General features: G+C 44.8%; 1 protein-coding gene across 2 annotated transcripts in view; it reads right to left on the bottom strand.

The window, feature by feature from the left end:
- The window catches only part of gfral (GDNF family receptor alpha like), an 89123-nt gene that overhangs the window by 29032 nt on the left and 33221 nt on the right, over positions 1-26870 (bottom strand). Inside the window, exons 6-9 of one of the 2 annotated variants that reach the window (XM_033021705.1) lie at positions 21473-21806; positions 20023-20279; positions 6757-6843; positions 2355-2475 (exon numbers count right to left, since the gene is read on the bottom strand). In XM_033021705.1, coding sequence (XP_032877596.1) covers positions 2375-2475; positions 6757-6843; positions 20023-20279; positions 21473-21806 — 779 coding nt within the window. In that variant the 3' untranslated portion in view covers positions 2355-2374. Of the gene's footprint in view, positions 1-2354; positions 2476-6756; positions 6844-20022; positions 20280-21472; positions 21807-26870 lie in introns of those variants that run through there. The other variant, XM_033021704.1, reaches the window with a different exon arrangement.

Raw genomic sequence — 26870 nt, 5'->3', positions numbered from 1 at the left:
CACAAGTGATGCTCTGAGTTCTGGGGCAGTCACAATACAGGGACACTCTGTCAAGTGCCTGCTGTGTGCCCCATGACACTGGGTGCGGAAGGCACTGGAGCCCTGTGCAAGAACCTGAAGCAATTTGTGCTTCTCACATAATAGCCCATTGCACTTTATCTGTTTATTTATGTGTGTATATATATATATATTCATTGGTATATGGGTCACACTGAATTGCAAAATCAATGTAGTTCAACAAGCTCAGAATGGGGACGACCAAATATAGTTTAGTTTAGTTTAGTTTAGTTTGGATTAATTCAGTTTAGTTTAGAAATACAGCATGAAAACAGGCCCTTCGGCCCACCTAGTCCCTGCCGCCACAACGATCACACATACACTAGTACTACCCTACGCACAAGGAGTAATTTACAGAAACCAATTGACCTACAAGCCTGCACATCTTTGGAACGTGGGAGGAATCCGGAACACCCGGAGAAAACCCACACAGTCCCAGGGAGAACATACAAGCTCAGTACAGACAACACCTAGAATCAGGATTGAACCTGGGTCTCTGGCACTGTAAGGCAGCAACTCTACCGCTGTGCCACTGTTCAAGAAAGAACTGGTAAAATCGAAGGTAGATACAAAATGCTGGAGAAACTCAGCAGGTGAGGCAGCATCTATGGAGAGAAGGAATTGGCGACGTTAGGATGGTGGTTGGAAAGGATGGCTTTATAGGGCGAGCCTTCTGAAGATGTGGAAGGGGGCAGCAGGACTGAAGGAGAGAGGCAGCTGCTGAGAATGTTAGATAACCATTAAGCCGGTGAAATTCCATTGGTGCCGTTTGTGATATGGAATTAAGATCCAAGTGTGTACCATGAAGCCTGTTGAGAGGTGAAGAGATGAACCACAAAGCATATTGAGTGGGATTGGGGTTTGTGGGAAGGTCAGGCCACAGGGAAGAATGCAAACAATTCTAATGTGACCATGGGTCAACAAGGTGACTGCTTTCTGCCCAATTATCCACCAACTTCTGTGATACAGCCTGGAAACAGGCCCTTCAGCCCACTGAATCCACGCCGACCATTGATAACCTGTTCACAATAGTTCTACATTCCTGCTACAGTCTACAACTCCCGCTGAGCTACTCCAGCATGTTGTGTCTATCTAGTTCTACATAGTCCCACTTTTGTATCCACTTCCTACACACTAGGGGCAATTTACAGAGGATCAATTAACCTACAAACCCACATGGCTTTGAGGTGTAGGAGGAAACCGTGGCACCCGGAGGAAACCCACGCGGTCACAGGGCGAATGTGCAAACTCCACATAGACAGCACCTGAGGTCAGGATCGAACCTGAGTCTCTGGCGCTACGAGGCAGCAGCACTATTAGCTGCGCCACTGTGCCGCCTCATATATGCAAGACCCTGGATCTGAAATATTAATGCCCCTGTCCCACTTAGGAAACCTGAACGGAAACCTCTGGAGACTTTGCACCCCACCCAAGGTTTCCGTGCGGTTCCCGGAGGTTGCAGGTGGTTGCCGAAGGTTGCAGGTAGTGGAAGCAGGTAGGGAGACTGACAAAAACCTCCGGGAACCGGGAACCGCACGGAAACCTTGGGTGGGGCACAAACTCTCCAGAGTTTTCCGTTCAGGTTTCCTAAGTGGGACAGGGGCATAACTCTTTCGCTCTCCATGGATGCTGTTTGGCCTGCCGAGATTTTTCCATTGCTTTCTGTTTTTATATAACCTCTTATTCCTGTCACAGTTTATGCTAGTCATTTTTATGTGGAATTCTTTTGATCTGAAGCCCTGAACTTACAAGCAAACACCGTGACCTCTAAATCACCCCAGGAGCTTCCCAGATGTTCAAATTACCTGGATCGGGTTACTTAGATCATATCCTCACAGGGTCACTACAGCGGTACCTTAAGGGGTTAGGATAGATTAGCAGCTAAAATCACAACCTGTGCTCTACACCCCAGGCAACTGGCGTGGGCCACGCAGCAACAACTGTTTGATTCTTTTTAAAAGAAAGATTGGAATGATTTCAAGCTTGCAATCTCCCTCAGGGATTCAGGTTAAGAGATATAAATGACTGGTGGTTTATGACATTATTTGAACCTCACAATGAGATTACAATCATGTAATCGTTTCCATATAGCCTTTATTCTTTGTACACAGCAAATGTAAGATAGCAAATTGCTAATTATCGCTCCGCTTTATATGAGTTTAAATGTTTTAAATCAATGAGATGAGGCAATTGTTAATGGCATTTCGGATTGCTGAAAATGGCTCTGAAACTTAATAAGTCAATACCCAAATTCATTTATTTATTGTCAACGTATTTTAAATTATTTAACCGCAATATAATATTTCTTAGCCTGAGTTCAGCATTTTAAGCTGATCGTCAATCCTGGGATCTGCAGCCAAGGGAGTGGTATTGAAGATTTCAGAACTGGCCTTGGGGTTTGGAAGGGAGCAAGTGGGCCTGTGATAGCCAAGAAAAGATGAAAAGGTAAACAGGGAACCAAAGATGAATGAATCAGACATTGGCAGCAGGGAGAAAGCTAGAATCTAGATGTGAATGCGGGGCATCCAGCGAATCACTACCGGGCAAAGTCAACGGGAATGTGTGAAAGGGAACTCGCGTAACTAATCTGCTATTTTTAGACACAAAATGCTGGAGTAACTCAGCGGGACAGGCAGCATTTCTGGAGATAAGGAATGGGTGACGTTTCGGGTCGAGACCCTTCTTCAGACTGAAGGGTCTTGACCTGAAACGTCACCCATTCCTTATCTCCAGAGATGCTGCCTGTCCCGCTGAGTTACTCCAGCTTTTTAAGTCTCTCTTCAGTTTAAACCAACATCTGCAGTTCCTACACATTTAATCTGCTATTTTTCTTGGATGTTCTAGTCTGTAGACAAACAAGAACTGGAATTCTCTGAAAGCTTAAGGTACTGCAATTAACGTCAAAAAAGAAAATGACCTGTCATATGTTTTGCGGGTAAAATTATAGCAATAGGAAACATAACAATGGAATAAATAGAACACAGAACATAGAACAGTACAGCACAGGCCCTTCAGCCCACAATGTCTGTGCTGAACATTAGGCCAAGTTAAACTAATCACCACTATCTGGATGTAATCCATATCCCTCCATTCCCTATATATCCATGTGCAGGGCCGGCCTTAGGAGGTGCGGAGCCCAATTGGGAATTTTTGTTGTTGAAATATAAATAAATAATTATAAATGAGTCACGTGTCGTGAGTAACATGACAATTCGGGGGAGAGTTCCTTTCACAGCGTGTGGGGAGTCTAGCCAGGGGTAAAGTTGCGAGGAGGGAATGAGCGTTGAGAAGGAGGGGGTCGGGTTCATGCCAGTAACACTCACTCACCGCTGCGGGCGCCACCGCATTGTGGCCGCTTCCCATCAGCTGCTAGCAATGAGGGATAGACTTGGCTATACCTCAGTACACCAACATCGTTCTTGATGTTGCTGTACTGAGGGATAACGAAGTCTATCCTTCTTGGCTAACAACCTAACCTTCGGCCTCCAAGATGCAGGTACATTTTCCAGCAATGTTACAATATTTTGAGATTTTAAAAATCAAGTCTGCAATTTTATCTAACTCGGAAATTGAAGATAGAGAAAAGCTGGAGTAGCTCAGCAGGACAGGAACACAGCGACTCTGGAGAGAAGACCCTTCTTCAGACTGAACTGAACTCTCGTCGGTGAGAGTACTTGTGATTGTCTGAAGAAGGGTCTCGACCAGAAGCGCAACCCTCTCCCGAGAGCCCCTGCCCGTCCCGCTGAGCCACCACAGACAGGGAGTTGAAGGTAGACACAGGGGGGTCCACCTTCAACTTCAGAGCCAAACAAAAAACACAGAGTGTTGGAGAAACTCAGTGGGCAAGGCAGCACCCGCTGAGGGAAAATATCACTTATCAAGAGCCGCCACGGGCCAGGACTCCACCCCTCCCGCCCCCAACAGAAAGAAACCGCAGATGCAGCCATCACTGCAAAACGTCGAAGAAAGAACTGTAGATGCTGGAAAATCGAAGGTAGACAAAAATGCTGGAGAAACTCAGCCGGTGTGAGGCAGCATCTATGGAGCGAAGGAAATAGCCGGGTCTGAAGAAGGGTTTCGACCCGAAACGTTGCATATTTCCTTCGCTACATAGATGCTGCCTCGCCCTCTAAGTTTCTCCAGCATTGTTGTCTACCGCAAAACGTCAATGATTCCGGGAATGCCGAGAGAGCAAGAGAGAGAGGTGGGGAACGGGAGAGAGAGAGAGCGCGCACGGGAGAGAGAGAGCGCACGGGAGAGAGAGGGAGGGAGAGAGCGAAAGACAGAGAGACACAACGTGGGTCGGTAGGTAAATTGAATGACCAACCTGCTGCAGACCAAGAAGAAGTTCTCACTCATGATCAAAGATCTTATAGCGGAGCTATAAGATCTTTGCTCATGATGGTGAGTTTTAAGAAATTCAATGTGTCATTAATGCATCAATCTACATTCCTCAGTAAAATGTAATTATGTTTTGAAGAAGTGTTAATGACGCCGCGTGAATTGTATTCAAAGGAACGCAGCGTCATTAATACTTCTTCTAAAACACAATTACACATTTACTGAGGAATGTGGATCCATGCATTGATGACGCATTGGATAACGACTTGTTAACACAAGTGCTACAGTCGTTAACACATCGTTTGTGTCTGATAGCCGTACAGCGCCTGTATTCCATGTACAAAACCATGTAAGTTTTGTAAAAAAATCTGTATGGCAAATGTTTTTTTTTTCATCTTTATTTAACAAAGCGAATTTGTATTTCCATATGAAATACGGAAAATTAACGCGGGGCCTCCCTAGGGCGCGGGGCCCAATTTGGAAAAATCGGTCCAATCGGCCTAGGGCCGGCCCTGTCCATGTGCCTATCTAAAACCCTCTTAAATGCCACTATTATATCTGTCTCCACCACTACTCCCTGGCAGTCGTTTCAGGCACCCACCTTCCTCTGTGTGAAAAACCTGTCACATCTCCTTTAAACTTTTCACCTCTCATTTTAAAGCTGTGCCCTCTAGCCATTACTGTTCTAACTCTGGGAAGAAGGTTTTGAATGTCTTCCCTGGTAAAGCCGCTCATAATTGTATTTACTTCTATTAGTCTCCCCTCAACCTCTGGCATGCAGGAGAATATAATTCAGGTTTGGGGTGTTGTTGACCTGTATGGATGGGGAATTGCAGGGACCAGTCTAGTTGCTTACAATGGCTTAATGACATGGATGCAGAGGCCAGTTGTAATGCACCCAGGTTTGATGAAGATGCAAATATGGGTTGGACAGCATACTTGAGGGGGGTTGCAAATAAACTACAAACGGGTGTAAAATACAAAGTGCTGGAGTAACTCAGCTTCTCTAGAGGACATCAAAAGGTGAAGAAGGGTACCAACCCATAACATCGTCTATCCATGTCCTCCACGGATGCTGCCTGACCCGCTGAGTTACTGCAGCACTTTGTGTGCTACGCAAGATACCAGCATCTGCAGTTCCTTGTGTCTACAGGTGGGTATAGATTAGTTAAGAGTGGTCAAGTAACATTTGCCTGCCACTTGTGACTTCCTCCTGCAGGAAAAATAATTTGTTTGGGGACACATGTCCAGGGACTGCAGATGCTAGAATCTGGAACCACTAACTATTTGCCAGAGGAACTCAGCATCCGTGAAGGGGAAAGGAATGATCAACATTTTGGCTCAAAATCCTACATTGGGACCGGTGGGAAATCCTGCTGTAAGAGCATTCCTCTTCCAGCTTTCATTTCCCTCCAAAAGCTTCTCATCTCCCAAGAGGTAAAGCATGTCTTTAAATTGATACATTGGCCTTCAGTGAATCATCAATGATTAGTTTAGTTTAGTTTAGTGATATGGCATGGAATCAGAAACTTTGGCCCACTGAGTCCGTGCCGACCAGCGACCTCTGCACACAAACGCTATCCTACACACACTGGGGACCATAATACAATTTAGCCAAGCCAATTAACCTACAAACCTGTACGTCTTTGGAGTGTGGATGGAAACCAGAGCTCCCGGAGAAACCCATGCAGGTCACGGGGAGAATGTACAAATTCCGTACAAACAAGCACCCGTAGTCAGGATCGAAACCGGGCCTCTGATGCTGCACCATCGTGCCGCCCTGATCTTTGCTCGTGTTACTCATGTTCTGCCTCTGTCACTTGTATAGTTCTTAAAGATTTTGGAGGAGTCAAACAAGCACTGTTTGTTATATGGTTATATAGGCTATTGAGCCCATGGAGTCCGAGCCAGCTCATATTCAGCTTGAGTAGCTTACAACCCAACTGCATGAATATTGGATTCTCCAATTTTAGGCACCTCTAACTAACCCCCCCCCCCCGCTAACTAGCTCCTTCTTGTGTACATTCTCGTTACGAGCTTGTGATCACCATTAACTAACATAGTGATGGACCTTCTGATAGGCATCAGATAATTACAGCTACTGTAGCAGGCAGGGAGGACATTAGTGACTACAGTACAAGCAATCAGGGCTGATTTTAGTAATCTTCTTTGCCCTCCCTGCACGCCAACATTCATTTTTCTGAGTGCAAACTGATTCCTATACTGCTGATTGCTATATACACCCCCCCACACAAAGTTTCACAGCTAACGTTCTGTAGGTCATCACAGCTTAGTTTACTAATCTAATCGTGCTCTGTTTGTATGTTGGTAGGAGGATCGGTGGTTGAATCCACATACCACTTAGTTTCATCTGGGTCCTTGTTACACTGAGTTCTTCTTCCATTTGACTTGCTTCTGCCTCAACAGCTGGGCTTGAAACCTGAGCTGTAATTAAAAGATAAAGGCAAAAGTTGTAGGGCAATTGTTAAAATCAAATAAGCATTTACTTCGATTTTCATTGAGAGCAATTGGCTGTTATGGGCCCATGGTACAAATCATTTATTCCAAGAAAAATAATAAAAGCTGCAATTATTCTTTAACGGTCAAAGATCTAATATTGCCCAAAGGTTTAATGATACAATTATGTTGATTATACGTTGGCCATTTGAGGAGGAAAAGAGCACACTTAAAACAATTGTTGCTACAACCTTTGATGTGCCCAGCATTCACAAATACATCACAGTGTGAGATGAATACTTTTGCTGGTTTCCAGTTTGTACAGCATGTTATTGGGAATAAATTGTATACTGTTTAAAAAAAAAGCCATTATCAGAAGTTGTTTTATTGCTATTGAGTTAACACTGTACATCAAAAATAAATTGCTTGAAGCACTGTTTGTTTTACTGTTTACGCTGATATCCCTTTCATATGCTGTCTCATAGTGTTATAGAGTCATACAGCACAGAAACAGGCCTCTCAGCCCAACTCGTCCATGCCGACCAATATGCCTCATCCCTCACGTTTGGCCCATATCCCTCAAAATCTTCTACACCTTTTATCTCTGTTCTTGCACCAATTATCTTACTTAACTTAAATTAATGAAATGATCTTTGGAAGCAGTGTAGGATCATGAGGCATAGGAGCAGAAATAGGCCATTCGGCCCATTGAGGCTGTTCCACTATTCCATCTATCTTTCCCTCTCAACCCCAATCTCCTGTCTTCTCCCCGTAACCTGTGACACCCTTAGTAATCAATAACTTATTAATCTTTGCTTTAACAATATTACAAATGACGTGGCCTCCACAGAGGCAATGAATTCCACAGATTCACCATGCTCTGGCTAAAAAAAAAAATCCTCATCTCCAATTCTAAAGGAACGCCATTTTATTCCAAGACGGTGCCCTCTGGTCCTAGTCTCTCCCACTAGTGGAGACATCCTCTTCACATCCACTCTATCTAGACGTTTCATTGTTCAGTAATGTGTATAACACAAAAACATGACCACATGGTATTTAACATAACCGTTGCAGGAATTACTTACAAGTCAAACCTGCTTTAAGTGTCGGTCTGGAGCTTAATATCTATAAGAGCAACTGGAGGTTTCCTTGGGCTTCCAGCAGGATGCAGCACAGTGGCACGGCTTGTAGAGCCACTGTTTCATGGCACCAGAGTACTGGGTTCAATCTGACCTGGGGCTATTGGCTGTGTGGAGTTTGCATGTTCTCCCTGCGACCAAGCTCGTTTCCTCCAGGTGCTTTTGTCTCTTTCCACGTGCCAAAGATGTGCAGATCGGTTGGTTAAATTTGCACCGTAAATTTCCACCATAGGTTGCCCCTGATGTGCTGGTGAACTTGAACACATTGGTCATCCAGGAGAACATTGAGGTGGATGACGCAGTCCTCTACATGCTGCACCGGATCTACTCCTTTTTGGACAAACCCGGTGGCTATGTGAGGATTATGTTCTTCGACTTCTCAAGTGCGTTCAACACCATCCAACCCCTGATTCTGAATGACAAGCTTAAGAAGATGGGGGTGGATTCCATATTTATCTCCTGGATATACGACTACCTGACGGGTCGACCACAGTTTGTCAAGCTGGGGGACAGTGTCTCTGGCACAGTGGTGTGCAATGTTGGAGCCCCACAGGGAACGGTTCTGGCCCCGTTCCTCTTCACCCTGTATACATCAGACTTTAACTATAATCCTGACACATGCCACGTACAGAAATATTCAGATGATACAGCGATTGTGGCATGTGTAAGGAACGGGCAGGAGGAGGAATACAGGAACTTGACCAGTGCCTTTTGTGCCTGGAGTGAAGAGAACTGTCTCATCCTGAACACAACTAAGACTAAAGAGATGGTGGTTAACTTTGGCAGGTCCAAGCTCCCCCTTCAGCCGGTCAACGCTGCAGGGGCTGACATTGAGGTGGTGCAGACATATAAATACCTTGGAGTGCACCTTGATAACAAACTGGACTGGTCTGTCAACTCTGACTCCCTCTACAAAAAAGGCCAGAGCAGACTCTTTTTCCTCAGAAGGCTCAAATCCTTCAATGTGTGTAATGATATGCTGCACATGTTTTATAACACTGTGGTTGCAAGTGTTATTTTCTACGCTGTTGTCTGCTGGGGCAACAGCATTAGTGCAAAAAACAACAAGAAGCTGGTCAAACTGGTTAAACGAGCTAGCTCAGTGTTGGAGGGCAGAGTAGACTCTGGGATGGATGTGCTTTAGAGGCGTATGAGGCACAAGGTGCAGGTCATCCTGAAAAACCCCGGGCATCCCCTCCATGTAATTCTGGAGAGTCAAAAGAGCACTCGGAACAACAACCGGCTCCTCTCCCTGCCCTGTAGAACGGAGCGGTTCAGGAGATCCTTCACCCCTGCAGCCATTAGATTTTATAATTCGGACCGCTAGGCTGTAGGGGGATGCATTTTGCAATTTTTAATTTTTAACTGTTAATTATTGGTCTTTTTAAGTATTTATTGCTCTCAGGTAGTGTCCACATTGTATTCTATGTATTTTCTGTCTGCGTTCGTTTTGAATCTGTGGGTTTGTTGGTTGGGGGCTTCTGGACATCTGAATTTCCCTGAGGGGATCAATAAAGTATTTATTATTATTATTATTATTATTATTATTATTATCTGATTCAGGAACAAGTCGTTGCTGGCATCACTTCATCGTAGCTTAGTTTCATTTTGTTTATTGTCTCGTGCACCGAGGTAGAGTGAAATGCTTTTGTTGCGTGCTAACCCGTCAGTGGAAAGCCAATACATGATTATAATTGAGCCATCCACAGTGTACAGATACATGATAAAGGGATAATATGATTAACATTTGGTGCAAGATAAAGTCCAGACTTTCTGACCTGCCTTATTTATGATGAATAAAGTTCATGATGATCATTTTGCGACTCTAACTTCCCATCTGTCACAGACTGCGAGATTTCCCACAAATATCCCCTCCGTATTGATTTAGAGAGAATTATGGAAATGATCAAACAGAAACAATATTAATGAGTGTGGGGATTCAATCAGCAAGAAGCTAGGTCTGGGATGAATAGATTTAATATTCAACCATTTCTCTGACCCTTTATATCCTCTGGTTTAGATGCAGAAGATAAACTAAAAATGTGACCATGGAGTTGAGTAAATCTTAGTTTGCTAAAGCAAGGAAAGAAAAAAAACTGCTGGGCTAATACTTTTCTGATTTTGTTATATTGCTACATCTTCATTTTGCATAATGACTTTTTCCAATCTATTGAATTTCAAGGATTATTGATATACATAATTTAAAACAAAGCGATTATTTGATCTAACCAAAATGTCAGACACATGAAATTAAAGTGCTTACACGAGCTTAATTCTTAATTTCACAAGTGCTTGATTGATAAGTAGAAATGTATTAATGGAAGTATTGGATTTCTTTCCATCCACAAGAAAGCTATATAATAATATCACTGCAAATAATTTGGGGGAAAAAAAAGCCTAAAACAAAATAGCAAGAGATATTGATCAAAGAAACGTCAATGATGGCTTTTACTTTAAAACTCTGATATGAAAAATGCATTACCGTAAATAAATGTCAGAGGGATCAGGTAGCAGAATCATTGAGCCTTACAACAGAAATAAGCCATTTGTTACCGTGTCAGCTTTTTGATAGAGCTGTCCCATTCCCCTGCCCTTTATCAATAGCCCTACAATCCGTTCCTATCAAGTAAATATCCTTTTACTTTTGATTGTTGGTGTATAAACCATGGCCCCCAAATGTTTTACATCAGAATAACGTGCTGGAAAATAACGTGAATAATCTGCAAGATATTTCTGGATCCTTTCCGATTGCCATAAACCATTCAAAGCATTTATTAAATCCTCCTTTACCTTCCTCATTCTAACCTGATGCAGTGGTTTCCCCATCAAATACTTTCCAGCATTTCCTTCTCCGTCCTGTTCTTATTCTGGTAACATCAGCCCCTCTCGCTCCACCCTGACCCTTGAGTTAGATGCTGTTTGCCTGTTGAAACCAACCTGTGCATAAGGAAACATTCACCCTTTTAGACTGACTCAAATGCCACTTTTGATTCCAGAGGACATTGCGGGAAACTGGAGAGGAAATTGCGGGAGCCCTGGTTGAAATTTACGAGTCGTCCTTAAATACAGGAGAGACACCGGAAGACTGGAGCATGGAAAATGTTGTGCCTCTTTTCAAGAAGGGTTGCAGGGAAAATGCTGGGAACTATAGGTCGGTGAGCTTAACATCTGTAGTTGGAAAGTTACTAGAGAGTACTCTGGGGTGTAGATTGACTATGCATGTTAACCAATCACACATAGTTAGCATAATTAACCCCACCCCGCTATAACGTTTATATTAACACTTGCTTCTGGCACTACTCAGTTCGAGCAGCAGTTGGCATGTTCTGACATCTAACCATCCTTCATGCCGTTAAAGTTCAACGATTTTGGATCACATAGAGTGTCTGGAGTTCATCTAGATGGGGGATAGGTTATACAGACATTTGGATGGGTAAGTGCTGGTTAGGGATAGTCAGCATGATTTTGTATGTGGGAGGTCGTGTCTCACAAATCTGATTGATTTTTTTGAAGATGTGACCAAAAAGGTTGATGAGGGCAGAGCTGTAGATGTTGTGTACATGGATTTCAGTAAGGCATTCGACAATGTTCCGCATGGTAGGCTACTCTGGAAGGTTAGATCGCATGGGATCCAAGGAGAGATAGCTGAATGGAAAGCAAATTGGCTGCATGGAAGGCAGCAGAGGGTGATGGTAGAAGGTTGCTTCTCAGACTGGATGTCTGTGACTAGTGGTGTGCCTCAGGGTTCGGCGCTGGGCCCGTTACTGTTTGTCATCTACATCAATGATTTGGATGAGAACATACAGGGCAAGATTAGCAGGTTTGCTGATGATACAAATGTGAGTGGTTTTGCAGATAGTGAAGATGCTTGTGAAAGATTGCAGCAGGATCTGGATCGATTGGCCAGGTGGGCGGAGGAATGGTTGATGGAATTTAATACGGAGAAGTGTGAGGTGTTGCATTTTGGGACGTCGAACAAGGGCAGGACCTACGCAGTAAATTGTAGGTCTCTGGGTAGTATTGTAGAGCAGAGGGATCAACGAGTACAGGTGCATGGTTCCTTGAAGGTTGAGTCACAGGTAGTTAAGCTGGTCAAAAAGGCTTTTGGCACTTTGGTTTTCATCAGTCAGAGTAGAAGTTGAGAGGTCATGTTGCAGTTGTATAAGAAGTTGATGAGACCGCATTTAGAATATTGTGTTCTGGGCACCATATTATAGGAAAGATATTGTCAAGCTTGAATGGATTCAGAAAAGATTTACAAGGTGTTGCCAGGACTAGAGGGTGTGAGCTATAGAGAGAGGTTGAGTAGGCTGGGTCTCTATTCCGTGGAACGCAGGAGGATGATGGAGGATCTTATAGAAGTGTACAAAATCATGCGAGGAATAGATCGGGTAGATGCATAGAGTCTCTTGCCCAGAGTAGGGGAATCTAGGACCAGAGGACATAGGTTCAAGGTGAAGGGGAAAAGATTTAATAGGAATCTGAAGGGTAACTTTTTCACACTAAGGGTGGTGGGTGTATGGAACAAGCTGCCAGAGGAGGTAGTTGAGGATGGGACTATCCCATCATTTAAGAACGAGTTAGACAGATACATGGATAGGACAGGTTTGGAGGGATATGGACCAAGCGCAGGCAAGTGGGACGAGTGTAGCAGGGACATTGTTGGCCGGTGTAGGCAAGTTGGGCCAAAGGGCCTGTTTCCACGCTGTATCACTCTATGACTCTATGACTATGATGCAATGTCTCCTTCCTCTAATAACTAGTTGAGTTCAAATGAAACTGTTTATAGGAAATATAAAACATGAAACATAGAATTTAGGACTGTACAGCATGTACAAGTGATCAAACCAAAATGTCAGGCACTGACATTGACAAATTGTCAATCACTACAGCCCATAATGTCTGTGTCGAAAGACCATCTCTTATCTTTGGTTTAGTTTAGTTAGACATACAGTGCGGAAACAGGTTATTTGGCCCACCGAGTCCACGCCGACCAGCCCCGATACACTGGCACTAACCTACACACACTAGGGACAATTTACAATTTTGCCGAAGCCAACTAACCTACAAACCTGTACGTCTTTGGAGTGTGGGAGGATTCCGGGGCACCCGGAGGAAACCCACGCAGGTCACAGGGAGAACATACGAACTCCATACAAACAGCACCCTTAGTCAGAATGGAACCCAGGTCTATGGCGCTGCAAGGCAGCAACTCTACCGCTGATCCACCATGATGCCCTGCCTATGTATAATCCATAATCACTTAATTCCCTGCATATCCATATGCCTATCCAAAAATATTAGTTTTCTTTCTTACTGAAAAATAGACTGCTGGAGGAACTCAATGGGTCAAGCTGCATATCTTGATGGAAAACCGGCAGACTATATTTTGTACTGGTGACATTTAGTTCTTACTCTTCATCATATTGCCCTTACGGAACTTTCATGCTGCCCTGCTGTATCAGTGGGCGGCACCATGGTGCAGCTCGTAGAGCCCCCATGTTCGATCCTGACAGTGGGTGCTGTCTGTGCAGAGTTTGCATGTTCTACCTGTGATCTCATGAGTTTCCCTGGAGTGCTCCAGTCTTCTTCCATATCATGTGGTTTGTAGGCTAATTGGCCCCGATAAATTGCCCCTAGTGTGTAGGGAGTGGATGAGAAAGTGGGATAACATAAGACCAGTGGGTGATCGATGTTTAGCATGGGCCAAAGGACCTATTTCTATGCTGTATCTCTAAAATAAGTTACAATGTGGATGGTTAGACCCTAGCTGTGCCTCTTATAATGTTCAATAGCGTCAGAGTCAGTCATACAGCACGGAAACAGGCCCTTCGGCCCAACTGAACAATGCCAAGATGGGAATGACAAGCTAATCCCATTTGCCCATGCTTGGCCCATACATCTCTAAATCATTCCTATCCATGTATATAACTTCCCTCAGTGACGAGCGGTGAGGTCAATGGCTGGGGAGGAGAGAGAGAGAGAGAGAGAGAGAGAGAGAGAGAGAGAGAGAGAGAGAGAGAGATAGAGAGAGGGGAGAGAGAGGAGAGAGAGGGGAGAGAGAGTGAGAGAGAGGGGAGAGAGAGAGGAGAGAGAGAGCGGATAGGAGAGCGAGAGATAGAGAGAGCGATATCTATCATCTCGCTCTATCGCGAGCTCTATCTCTCTCTCTCTCGCTTCGCTCTCTCGCTCTCTTATCGCGTCTCTCTCTCTCTCTCCTCTCTCTCTCTCCTCTCTCTTCTCGCTTACTCTCTCTCTCTCTATCTATCTCTCTCATCTCTCTCTCTCTCTCTCTCTCTCTGTCTCTTCTCTCTCTCTCTCTCTCTCGCTCTCTTTCTCTTTCTCTCTCTCTCCTTCTCTCTCTCTCTCTCTCTCTCCATCCCTCTCTCTCTCTCTCTCTCTCTCTATTTCTCTCTATCTCCTTCTCTCTCTCCTCTCTCTCCTCTCTATCTCTCTCTCTCCTTCTCTCTCTCTCTCTCTCCTCTCTCTCTCTCTCTCTCTCTCTCATCTCTCTCTTACTCTCTCCTCTCTCTCTCTCTCTCTCTCTCTCTCTCTCTTCTCTCTCTATTCTCTCTCTATCTCTCTCTCTCTCTCTCTCTCTCCTCTTTCCTTTTTTATCCCCCTACTGCCGTCCCATTCTGACCGGCGCTGAACCCCCGCCTGCACCATTGCACCCTTCTTCACGGCGGCCCAGTGATGTCTCGGCTCTGACAATTCGAGGGATCTAACCAGTAACAACACTAAGGGCAGCCCCAGGTCGCTGCGCTCCCCGACTGCTGAAGCTAGCTAACATGGAGGGAGAGTGAGGTAACGTCAATTACGTGGGCTGAGCCTACGCAATTGACGCTCGCTCTTCCTCCACTAGGCTCAAGACATGCCCCCTTGTGAGGCAGATGTGATCGCTGCCTCCCCTAGTGCTTTTTCTGTGAGACCAGCGAGCACAAATTTAATATATTTATATGTGAAATAAGCTACTTGGACTATGGAAGGTAAGGACATATAATGAAGGGGTTTACAAACATTACATTGGTGACATACATAGAGATGGTAACAGGCACACGCTTATTGCCCGCGCTCCATGCAGTTTCTAAGGGGTTGCGCAATCAGAGGGGAGGCTCAGTTCATCGCTGCCTCACCTCTCATCTCTCCCTGTATTTGCAGCAGCTGTGAAAATCTGGCAATTTTGACTATAAAAATGATCAGATTCATATAGAAATGACATTTATAATGCAGATCAGTGGAAAAATCTTAATATTTATTTTATTTTATTATTATTTTCCTTTACTTTTCTTCACAGCTATTTTCATGGGGAGTATGACAGGTGAGGCTCTGCCTCCCCTGCCCGCATGTCCCTGCCTTCCCTATATACTGCTATCCCCTCAGACTCTAATGCTCCAGAGAACAATCCAAATTTGTGCAACCTCTCCCTGTAGCTAATACACTCTAATCCAGGCAGTATTCAGGCAAATCTCTTGTGCACTCTCTCCAAAGCCTCCACATCCTTCCTGGATTGGGGTGACCGGAACTGTAAGCAATTCTTCAACTGTGGCCAAACCAAAGACTTATAAAGCAGCAACAAGAAACATTTTGGGGTGGGAGATTGCAACCTGGGTCCGCCCTGTTTCAACGAATGCAATCAACCTGGCGTGCACAATCAAGTAAGATCAAATAGTACAAGTTGTCCTACAACTTTAGGCTGTGCACGCCATACGCAAGAAGAAGAACAAGAAACATTTTGACAAAAAAAGTTGACATGAAAATTGGAATGATCTTATTGTGGTAATACAGGGATCCTCTATCACCTCTTTAAGTTGCAGCAATTGCTTTAACCTGGCAGCAATTCACTGGGTATACTTGATGCAATGATTACATCACACGGAATGGCTATATTTTTATTGTCAGCATGTTCAGCCATTCCCGTGACAGAACAGATTCTCATTTTCTTTAGAATGGAAGTTATTATATTGTGAATGGAAAGAATGTTATCTCATGATGAACTAAAAGAATATTCATCCCTTGCTCTATCACAGGACCGCCTGAGTTAGTCCTACAGTGTTTCTTATGGATTCAATGGTTTGAATGGCAGAAAATTGCAAGGATATTTGGTAATCATTCACAACCAAGGCTGGCGTAACTAGGAAGGTGCTGAAGCCAGGCGACTCTTTGTGTGCTGGTCCCAGAAGTGGCTCTGCTATCATTCATTACAATCACTTCACTCCTTTAAATCTTTATTTCAACAGCAGCATTCCTTACACTAAATGTTGTCTTATTTATCTTTTATCTGTACGCTGTGGACGGTTTGACTATAATCATAACAAGATTCATAACAAGAGGATTTCAGTATAGGAGTAAAGAGGTTCTTCTGCAGTTGTATAGGGCTCTGGTGAGACCACATGTAGAGTATTGTGTACAGTTTAGGTCTCCTAATTTGAGGAAGGACATCCTAATGCCCCTGTCCCACTTAGGAAACCTGAACGGAAACCTCTGGAGACTTTGTGCCCCACCCAAGGTTTCCGTGCGGTTCCCGGAGGTTTTTGTCAGTCTCCCTACCTGCTTCCACTGGCATCCACCTGCAACCTCCGGGAACCGCACGGAAACCTTGGGTGGGGTGCAAAGTCTCCAGAGGTTTCCATTCAGGTTTCCTAAGTGGGACAGGGGCATTATGATTGAGGCAGTGCAGCGTAGGTTCACGAGATTGATCCCTGGGATGGCGGGACTGTCATATGAGGAAAGATTGAAAAGACTAGGCTTGTATTCACTGGAGTTTAGAAGGATGGGGGGGATCTTATAGAAACATATACAATTATAAAAGGACTGGACAAGCTAGATGCAGGAAAAAATGTCCCAATGTGGGGCGAGTCCAAAACCAGGGGCCACTGTCTTAGAATAAAGGGGAGGTCATTTAAGACTGAGGTGAGAAAAAACTTTTTCACCCAGAGAGTTGTGAATTTATGGAATTCCCTGCCACAGAGGGCAGTGGAGGCCAAGTCACTGGATGGATTTAAGAGAGAGTTAGATACAGCTCTAGGGGCTAGTGGAGTCAAGGGATATAGGGAGAAGGCAGGCACGGTCAGCCATGATCACAATGAATGGCTCGAAGGGCCGAATGGCCTCCTCCTGCTGGCTCGAAGGGCCGAATGGCCTCCTCCTGCACCTATTTTCTATGTTTCTATGTAATCATAATCATTTGACTGGATAGCACACAACAAAGCTTTTCATTGTACCTCGGTGACCACATGGCATTAATAAACAAAACTAAACTGACAATAATAAACTTAAGTTCTTTTTGAGTAAAGAATTCTGCACATCCCCATTAAACTTTCTCCCGCTCACCTTATAGCTATGCCCTCTAGTGTTGGACATTTCCACCCTGGGAAAAAGGTTCTGACTGTCTACCCTATCTATACCTCTCATAATGGGCCACTCTTTACAATGGTGAGGAAATGGGACCCAGGTAAGTACATTTACTAATTTTCGTAATTAATTTACTTAATTTAAATGTTCATAATTAATGTTCAATGTTTTAAGTTTTTAAAACATGTCACCTGTTCTATTGAAGGAGCTGAGCATTTGACGGCACTGGGCTTGTATTTGCCAGAGTTTAGAATAATGAGGGGGACCTCATTGGAATGTAAATAGTGAAAGGCTTGGATGGATTGGATGTGGTGAGGATGTTTCCACTAGTGGGTGAGTCCAGAACTAGAGGTCATAGCCTCAGATTTAAAGGACGCTCCTTTAGGAAGGAGTTGAGAAGAAACTTCTTTAGTCAGATGGTGGTGAATCTGTGGAATTTCTTGCCGCAGAAGACTGTGGAGGACAACTCAATCGATATTTTTAAGGTAGAGATAGATGGATTCTTGATTAGTACGGGTGTCAGGGGTTATGGGGAGAAAGCAAGAAAGTGGGGTTGGGAGGGAGAGATAGATCAGCCATGATTGAATGACGGAGTAGACTTGATAGGCCGAATGGCCTAATTCTTCTCCTATCACTATGACCTTATGAGTTTCCAGTCACCCAAAACACCCGCTTTATCTAATACTCACTTGTGCCTCTACGTGGATTGTTACCGTTCCTGTCAGGTCACAGTGGCACAGCCTCACAGCACCAGAGACCTGGATTTGATCCTGACCTCGGGTGCTGCCTGTACTGTGTTTGTAGTTTCTGACCAGGTGTGTTTTTTCCAGGTGCTCCAGTTTCCTCCCACATTCCAAACACATGTAGGTTTGGAGGTTAATTGGCTCCAGTAAGTTGTAAAAAATGATCCTACTGTGTTAGTGTTAGGTTAGTGTTAGTGTAAGGGATGATCGGTGATTGGTGGTGGTGGGGAGGGGGGGGGGGGGGGATTCGGTGGCGGAAGGGCTTGTTTTCCCACTGTATCTCTAAAGTCTAAAGTCTATTCATGTGAATTTAGAAGGATGTGAGAGAATCTTATAGAAACATATAAAATTATTGTGTGATTGGACACGCTAGATGCAGGAACCATGTTCCCGATGTTGGGGGAGTCCAGAACCAGCGGCCACGGTATAAGAATAAGGGGTTGGCCATTTGGAACTGAGATGAGGATAAACGTTTTCAATAGACAATAAACAATTGGATTATTTGGATTGGAGCCACTGCGTGTCCGCCACTCGGACTGGAAACATCGTCTCCCCAGACAGTTCCCAAGAGGGCGTACCTGTTTTCATTAGGCACAGCCACCTGAGTCTTCTGCACTCCACGATTTCCACCCTTTCACTCCGTCACACACCTTGGTTCTTCCCGTAACCTCGGCGTGACTACCTCACTGTAGGTCCTGTCCAGGAAACTCTCATTTTCCCGGATGGCCCTGAGGTCATCCTGCTGCTTCTCCAGTGCCCCAACACGGTCCTTTAGGAGCTGAAGCTGGACGCACTTGCCACAGTTGTAGCAGCCAGAGGCTCCATCCGTGTCCCTGGGATCCCACATTCTGCAAACCTCACACTGTCTCATCTGCCCCGACATGTGTTCACCGCGTTCCATCCTGTCACACTTTATGTCCTCTCCTCAGCCTCCTCGCCGAAGACTCACAAGGCCGCTCCCTCACTGCCGCACACTTAGGGCCGTCTTGCTTATATTGACCGATAAATTGCCTAATTTACCAATTTACAAACCCAATTCCTCAGTTTTAAACTGTTTTCCGCCTCTGACTCACTTCTAACTCTCCTCCCACTTGGGCTAGAGCTAATCAGTGCTTTCTCCTGCTTCTCTTTGTTGCTGTTACTTCAAAATCCACGGGAGCTCTGAGTTTCACACAGAGTTGTGAATTTCTGGAATTCTCTTCCTCAGAAGGCAGTGGAGGCCAATTCACTGGATGCATTCAAAAGAGAGTTAGATAGAGCTCTTAGGGCTAGCGGAATCAAGTGGTATGGGGAGAAGGCAGGAACGAGGTACTGATTGTGGATGATCAGCCATAATCACATTGAATGGCGGAGCTGGCTCAAAGGGCCGAATGGCCTACTCTTGCATCTATTGTCTATGTATCTATGTTTCTATGTAAAGTCTGTAAATTACTCTGATGCAAAAGTGGGATAACATAGAACTTATGTACATATGATCAATGATCCATGGTCAGAGTGAACTAAGTGGGCTGAATTTTCCACGCTGTATTTGTAAAGTAAACTAAATTCTTAAATGTATTGTAATCTTTTGTTTTTGACTCCCAATCAGTGGCTAAATTTCATTGATGGGCATTTTAAGCTGAATATGCACTGAAAACTATCAAATAGAAACCTAAATTGGACAAATGATTCCTACCTTTCTCTTTTCATCAGAAATGGTTTCTGCAAACATATTAACTAATACACTGTTTCGGCCCGAAACGTTATCCATTTCCTTCGCTCCATAGATGCTGCTGCACCCGCTGAGTTTCTCCAGCATTTTTGTGTACCTTTAACTAATACACTGTTGTTCCTCATAACATGGATCTGTGAATACACTGTCGTGGCAACAACTTCAAGAGGGAGGGATGGAATGGTCATGGAACTGTAGAAATAATTACAGTATGACTTACTGAAACACACTTGATGATTTAGCATGTGCTGGAATAGTTCACAAAACGGTTGGTCATCTCTCGTGATGCCATTGCACGTACATTGGACCTGAAGAAGAGTGCCTCGGGTACTGATGTATGCCGCCATGCACTCTGCATCAGCCTTGCAGGTCCATTCATTCCAGCTGAGCCCTGAAAGGCAGCTCGGATCATATTCTTGACTGCACATTCCCATCAAATGGCCCCAACACTTTACTTGAAACAATTCATATCTTGATCTGTAAGCACAAATGACATGCTTATAGAACATAGTGCATGGTGCATAGACTATAGTGCATAGTGCATAGAGCATAGTGCATAGTGCATAGACTATAGTGCATAGAGCATAGGGCATAGAGCATAGTGCATAGTGCATAGACCATAGTGCATAATGCATAGTGCATAGAGCATAGTGCATAGTGCATAAACCATGGTGCATAGTGCATAGAGCATAGTGCATATTAGCATAGAACATAGAGCATAGTGCATAGAGCATAGTGCATAGAGCATGGTGCATAGTGCATAGTGCATAAACCATAGTGCATAGAGCATAGTGCATATTAGCATAGAACATAGAGCATAGTGCATAGAGCATGGTGCATAGTGCATATTGCATAGTGCATAGAGCATAAAGCATAGAACATAGTGCATAGAGCATAGAGCATTATACATAGTGCATAGAGTATTGTGCATAGTGCATAGAGCACTATACATAGTGCATAGAGCATTGTGCATAGAGCATAGTGTATAGAACAGTAGAGCACAGGAACAGGCCCTTCAGCCCACAATGTCTGTGCCAAACATGATGCCAAGATCAACTCTTATCTGGCTGCACATAATCCATATCCTTCCTATCCCTGTATATCCATGTGCCTATCCAATAGTCTCTTAAATGCCGTATTTGTCTCCACCACCATCCCTTCAGTGCATTCCAAGGATTCACTAATCTCTGTGCAAACAATCTTCCCCACAACATCTGCTTTAAACTTTGCCCCTCTCCCTTTAAAGTTATGCTCACTAGTATTTGATAGTTCAATCTTGGGAATAAAAGGTGTTGGCTGACTACTCTATCTATGTCTCTCATAATTGTATAAACTTCTATCAGGTTTCCCCACAACCTCGTGCACTCTAGAGAAAATAATCTGAGTGTCCAACCTCTCCCTGTGGCTAATACCCCCTAATTCAGGTATTATGAGGAGAACAAAGGGAATATCTTTGATGGCTGACCCGCTGAGTTACTCTAACATATTGTGTCTTTGCTATGTTTCACCTTGGTGACCTTTCATCACACTCTGATGAAAAGTAATTGTAACTGGAATATGACTTTTTTTTTTCACAAATGCTACTGAACTGGGCACCTGCTGTTTTCATTCCACATTTGAGGCCACATTCAGTAACGTCCTGGACAGATACCCTTTAAAGGTGAACTAACCTGCAAACATCCTCGGCGAGGCACTTCTCCCTCAGATGTAGGCACGTAGGTACGGTGTCCATGTAATTGGCACAGGTGTTGTTGTGAAGGGTTTCCTTTGCCTGCAGACAAAGGTCATCGGATGGATTGCACCCACAGAACACTAACATCTGAGCGAGGTCTGGCGAGATCTTGGTGTAAAAGGATCGAATGGCTCTGTGACAATCCTCAAGGTTGCATTGCTTGCGGGCTTGAGGACACGCCTTCTTCTGAGGAGTTAAATGCCTGTTGCACACGTCTTGATCCTTGATGCATTGCTCGGTCACTTTCAAGCAAGACATGGAATGATTCTGCTCTAGATGCAAAGGGATCACAGTCACAGGTACATAATTTATGCGAGCATTTATGTCAAGAGGATTGGAATACGAAAACAAGGATGTAATGTTGAAGCGCTGATCAGACCGCATTTGGAGTATTGTGAGCAGTTTTGGGCCCCATATCTGAGGAAGGATGTGTTGGGATTGGAGAAGGTCCAGAGGAGGTTTACGAAAATGATCCCAGGAATGAGTGGGTTAACATATCATGAGTGTTTGACGGCACTGGGCCTGTACTTACTGGAGTTTCGAAGGATGAGGGGGAACGGCATTGAAAATTACCGAATTGTGAAAGGACTGGATAAAGTGGATGTGGAGCAGATGTTTCCACTAGTGGGAGAGTCTAGGACCAGAGGCCATAGCCTCAGAATGGCCGGTTCAGTTGCTTGACAACAGCTGGGAAGAAACTGTCCCTGAATCTGGAGGTTCCTTATTAAGGGACTGGAAAAAACAACAGTCTTCTTTATCTGTGAGGATGATACTGCCACCGATCACTCCCTTGATTCCCACCTATCCTTGGCCCATATCCATGCAGGTCCATCCCTGTTGATGTGCCTCTCCAGGACACAATCAGAGCCCACAGTTCTGACGTGGAAAAGTAATTAGTCTGCTGAGCAAATATTTCACAGCCTTGCTTGGAGCCTTATCAGGTGGAAGCAACATGCATTTCTTTGATCAAACCACAGTCTAATCTCTGTATACTCAATTAAACCATCAGTCAATTCTTAACCTCATGGGAACATCAGCTTGGTAAGTACAATTTCTCCTCATGATTTATTTTATTGAACCCTGGAAGCATTCTGGCAGGCCTGTGGTGTACCTCTTCCAAGGACCGCATATAGTGTATGAGGGACTGTGTTCAATATGGGTGCAGATATAGCCAACCAAACCGACTTATAGAAAGTCATAGTCAAATCTCTGCAACCAAGCATTATCTTCCCTCTTTTTCAATTGCAACAAACAGTAGCTTTCTACTGTAGAAACAAGGAACTGCAGATGCTGGTCCTCAAAACAAAACACACAAAGTACTGGAGTAACTCAGTGGGTCAGGCAGCATCTCTGGAGAAAGTGGGGAAGTGACATTTCGGGTCTGGATTCTTCTTCAGATATTGTGGGAGGCTGAGGGGGTGGGGAGAGGGGGTGAGGGGGGGAGCAGTGAAGAAAGCTATAAGAGAGGAGGGGCAGGACAAAGTATGGCAGGTATTAGGTGAACACAGGCGGGGGGGGGGGGGGGGGGTGTGTGGGGGTGGTTGGGGGGGGGGGGGGGGGGGGGTGATAGGCAGATGGTTGGACAAAGGCCAGAAATGGAAAAAAGTGTCAGACAAAAATATTGAAGAGTTGCGAATTGTGAGGCTACAAGAAGGAATGTAAGCAGAAGGGAAGGGAAGATTTCTGCCGGTCTTTCAAATTAATTTTTGTACCAGTGTATCAGCCATTAATAATTTCTGTACCAGAACATCCAGACCCTTCATGGTAGAGGAGATGAAGCTTAGGGCAGATCAGCCCTTGTCTGTACTAAATGGTAGGGTAGCCTTGAGGGACCGTGCCCATCTCCTGCTCTGATTTTCTTATGTTCTCATCTTACAGAATGGCTAGATTTACAATTCTTAGGAAATCGTTTTGTCCTTTCCAAACCACATTGAAAAACTGCTGGGGTTTTATCCTTTTACATGATCTATCCACGACCTTACTCACATCTGTGCAATGAATTGCATTTGCTCAGTAATATATGAAACACTTTATTAGGGAATATACCCCCCCTCCCTCTGTGTCAATACTGTATCTTTCAATCATTTAAAAATGGGATGTGCAAGGGCAAATAATGCATGCCACAATAAATGACAATTTTACTTCGGAGTCACGCGAGTGACTACGTGAAGAACCCCGCCAGGACGCATGCGTGTCATATCGCTACACGCATTGCAACAAGTCACAGCAGGGGGAACGACGTTCCCCTTAGCGGCAGAATTTGAAAGCCGGGAACAGCAGGTAAGGAGACTCTGCGTTCCTTCCACTTACCTTACAGGTGGAGACATGGACCAGATCCACGAAGGCTGCGAAAAAGCTGGCGGGGGAGAACCGCGGAGTTGCGGGCAGCCAGCAGCAGCAGCCAACGGCACGCCAATCTCCCGAAATGGGAACAGCTGTGCCCGACTTCGCTTCCGCACCGGCCACGGCCGGGCGGTAGAGCGAAGCAAAAAACTAACAGAGTCATTGACTCCGATGAATCCGACTCTGAATAGCCGCGAGCGGCCTGTGCCCGTGAGCATTGGGGCCGGTTGGAGCGGCTTCAGGAGCAGCCACGAGCGGCCAGTGCCCGTGCGCATTGGAGCCGGTTGGAGCGGCTGGGAGCGGGGAACAAGAGCAGCCGCGACGGCCAGTGCCCATGAGCATTGGAGCCGGTTGGAGCGGCTGCAGGAACTGGAGCAGGAGCGACTTCAGGAGCAGCCGCGACGGCCAGTGCCCGTGAGCATTGGAGCCGGTTGGAGCGGCTGCAGGAACTGGAGCAGGAGCGACTTCAGGAGCAGCCGCGAGCGGCCAGTGCCCGTGAGCATTGGAGCCTGTTGGAACGGCTGCAGGAACTGGAGCAGCCGCGAGTGGCCAGTGCCCGAGAGCATTGGAGCCATTTGGAGCGGCTGTTGGAGCAAGTACTCCAAAGTGACAGGCTCTGGGAGATGGAGACTAGTCACAGTGGGCAGCTAGTAAGTCCTACAGCAGTACCTCTTGTAGGGCTGCACAGTGTTTCTCCCTCATCAGTGGGGAGTACAGGGGGTCAATTCTGGGCTGACCCTGAAGAGGGGTGCAGAACATACCCCTAGTGCACATGGGGTGCAAGAAAACCTATTGGATATGGTGTCCCAGTTTATTCAACCCGACCAAACTGGCCAAAACCTGAAACCTAAAATAGCTGCAAGTATCAACTACTTGTCATTCAACCAGCTATAAGGACAGGCATTATTGGACACCACAGCAAGACACTTACCACCATGGAACTGCAAAACACTGAATGTTCCCAGTGTCAACCAGTGTATTTGAAAACATGTCGGAGCCTCAATCAGAGCCAGGGACTTGAAACTACAGAAAGTTCTGAAAGTCCTAACAGCGGGAATTACGGTTTTCACCCGCACAATAAACAAAAAAGACATGACACAAGATCACCAGGATGCACTGGCTTTATTTTGCAACTACCAATACGAGTAAACAGCATTAGGAAGAAATGCCATCCAACCGGCTTTAGACCCTAATTTGCAGGCCTATGCAAACCTGGAACCTCCAAACCACCAATATTACTATTTGGAGGCAACTTATCAAAACAGGTAAAAGAACTTGACGAAGAGGGTAAAACCCTGGGGCTCATTAAAGCAACGTCTAAAAACTACGTGGGCCAGAAAAAGCACCCCTACGCACCACCAGTCGGCCAAGACAAACTGGTGAAAGCTCAAAGGCCAGGAACACTCAACATCGGTCTTTTTAGGCCATGGCCCAGACCGGCCTTCCTGGGGAATGCGCTAACCCTCAACACCGACCCAACTACAGATCCAGACACCGGCGCCTCAACGTCCACGGAGGATGCAGAAAAAGTAACAAACCTACCAATAGTAACCATGGAGGTAGGTGGATCTGGTTCCTTACGAGGTTGGTGGGAGATTACAATTCTATCTGGATGCATGGAATAAATTAACTACCGACACTTGTATTTTCAGACGTATATGGTTATACCATAGAATTTATACAAAAACATAATCCTCCAGTTCAGCATGTACCGAACCGAATGTTCGTGCTTACAGGCAAAGAAAAATCAAGAGCGCATGCTGAACTACAGTGGCCATATAAAAAAGGAGTAATAGAGGAAACCCAACACGAATTACAGGAATTCGTGTCCGAAATCTTTATCATAAACAAGATGGTGGTTGCCGCACCATCATAGATTTGACTCATTTGAATACTTTCGTACTATATATTAATTACTAAATGGAAACCTTTGTTACTGCTAAACAATTAATTTCCTGGGATACTACATGGCAAGCATCGATTTAAAAGATGCTTACCATACAGTACCCATTAGAGATGATCACAGATGTTATTTAACACAATGGATCATCTGGGGTTCACCCTTAACTCAGTTCACATGTCAGTGACTTTGCCGAAAGAAAAGGTTACAGCCTTAATGGAGGCTTGCAGCAAAATCATTGACATCACAAAACCATCCATCAGAATGGTAGCAAAAATAATTGGCATAATAGTGGCTGCGTTTCCAGCCACACAAATCGGACCTTTACATTATCAAAAATTACAGAGGGCTAAAATACGAGCACTCAAAAATTATGGTGGTCATTTTGACAGACCAATGAAGCTACCAACAGAGGCCATAATGGAACTAAAATGGTGGAAAGATAACATTAGGCATTGTTCCAATCCAAACATTATCAGCTACCCGTCTATGGAACTACAAACTGATGCCAGTGCACTTGGATGGGGTGCTACCAATTCCATCTCCAGCTGTGGGGGAGATGGAATGCACAGGAGGCATCATTATTACAAACACTGGGCATAAACTACCTGGGAATGTTAAGTGCATTCCATGGCCTTAAGTCATATTGTTCTGGGTTATATCACCAGCATGTTAGACTACAAATTGACAACACCACCGTGGTAGCATATATCAGCCATATGGGTGGAAACAAATCGACATTATGTGACAATCTGGCCAACACAATTTGGCAATAGTGTATCCAGAGAGATATTTGGATATCAGCTACCTACTTACCAGGTAAACTAAATTTAGTGGCAGACAACAGGTCACGCAAATTCAATGAAAACACTGAATGGATGTTGGATAAAAATGTATTTGCTGAAATTACAGCACGGTATGGAACACCAGATATCGACCTATTCGCATCCAGGCTCACACCAGTTATCGAATTATGTTCATGGGAACCAGAACCTGGGGCAGTGGCAACAGATGCATTTTCGCTGCATTGGGGGATTGTTTATTTATGCATTCCCTCCTTTCTGCCTCATCAGTCGGGTATTTAGGAATATAC

The sequence above is a fragment of the Amblyraja radiata genome, chromosome 5 (genome assembly GCF_010909765.2).
Source record: "Amblyraja radiata isolate CabotCenter1 chromosome 5, sAmbRad1.1.pri, whole genome shotgun sequence".
Classification (NCBI taxonomy): Eukaryota; Metazoa; Chordata; class Chondrichthyes; order Rajiformes; family Rajidae; genus Amblyraja; species Amblyraja radiata.
Note: the sequence above shows the minus strand (reverse complement) of the source record. Positions and strands in the feature narration are given on the sequence as shown.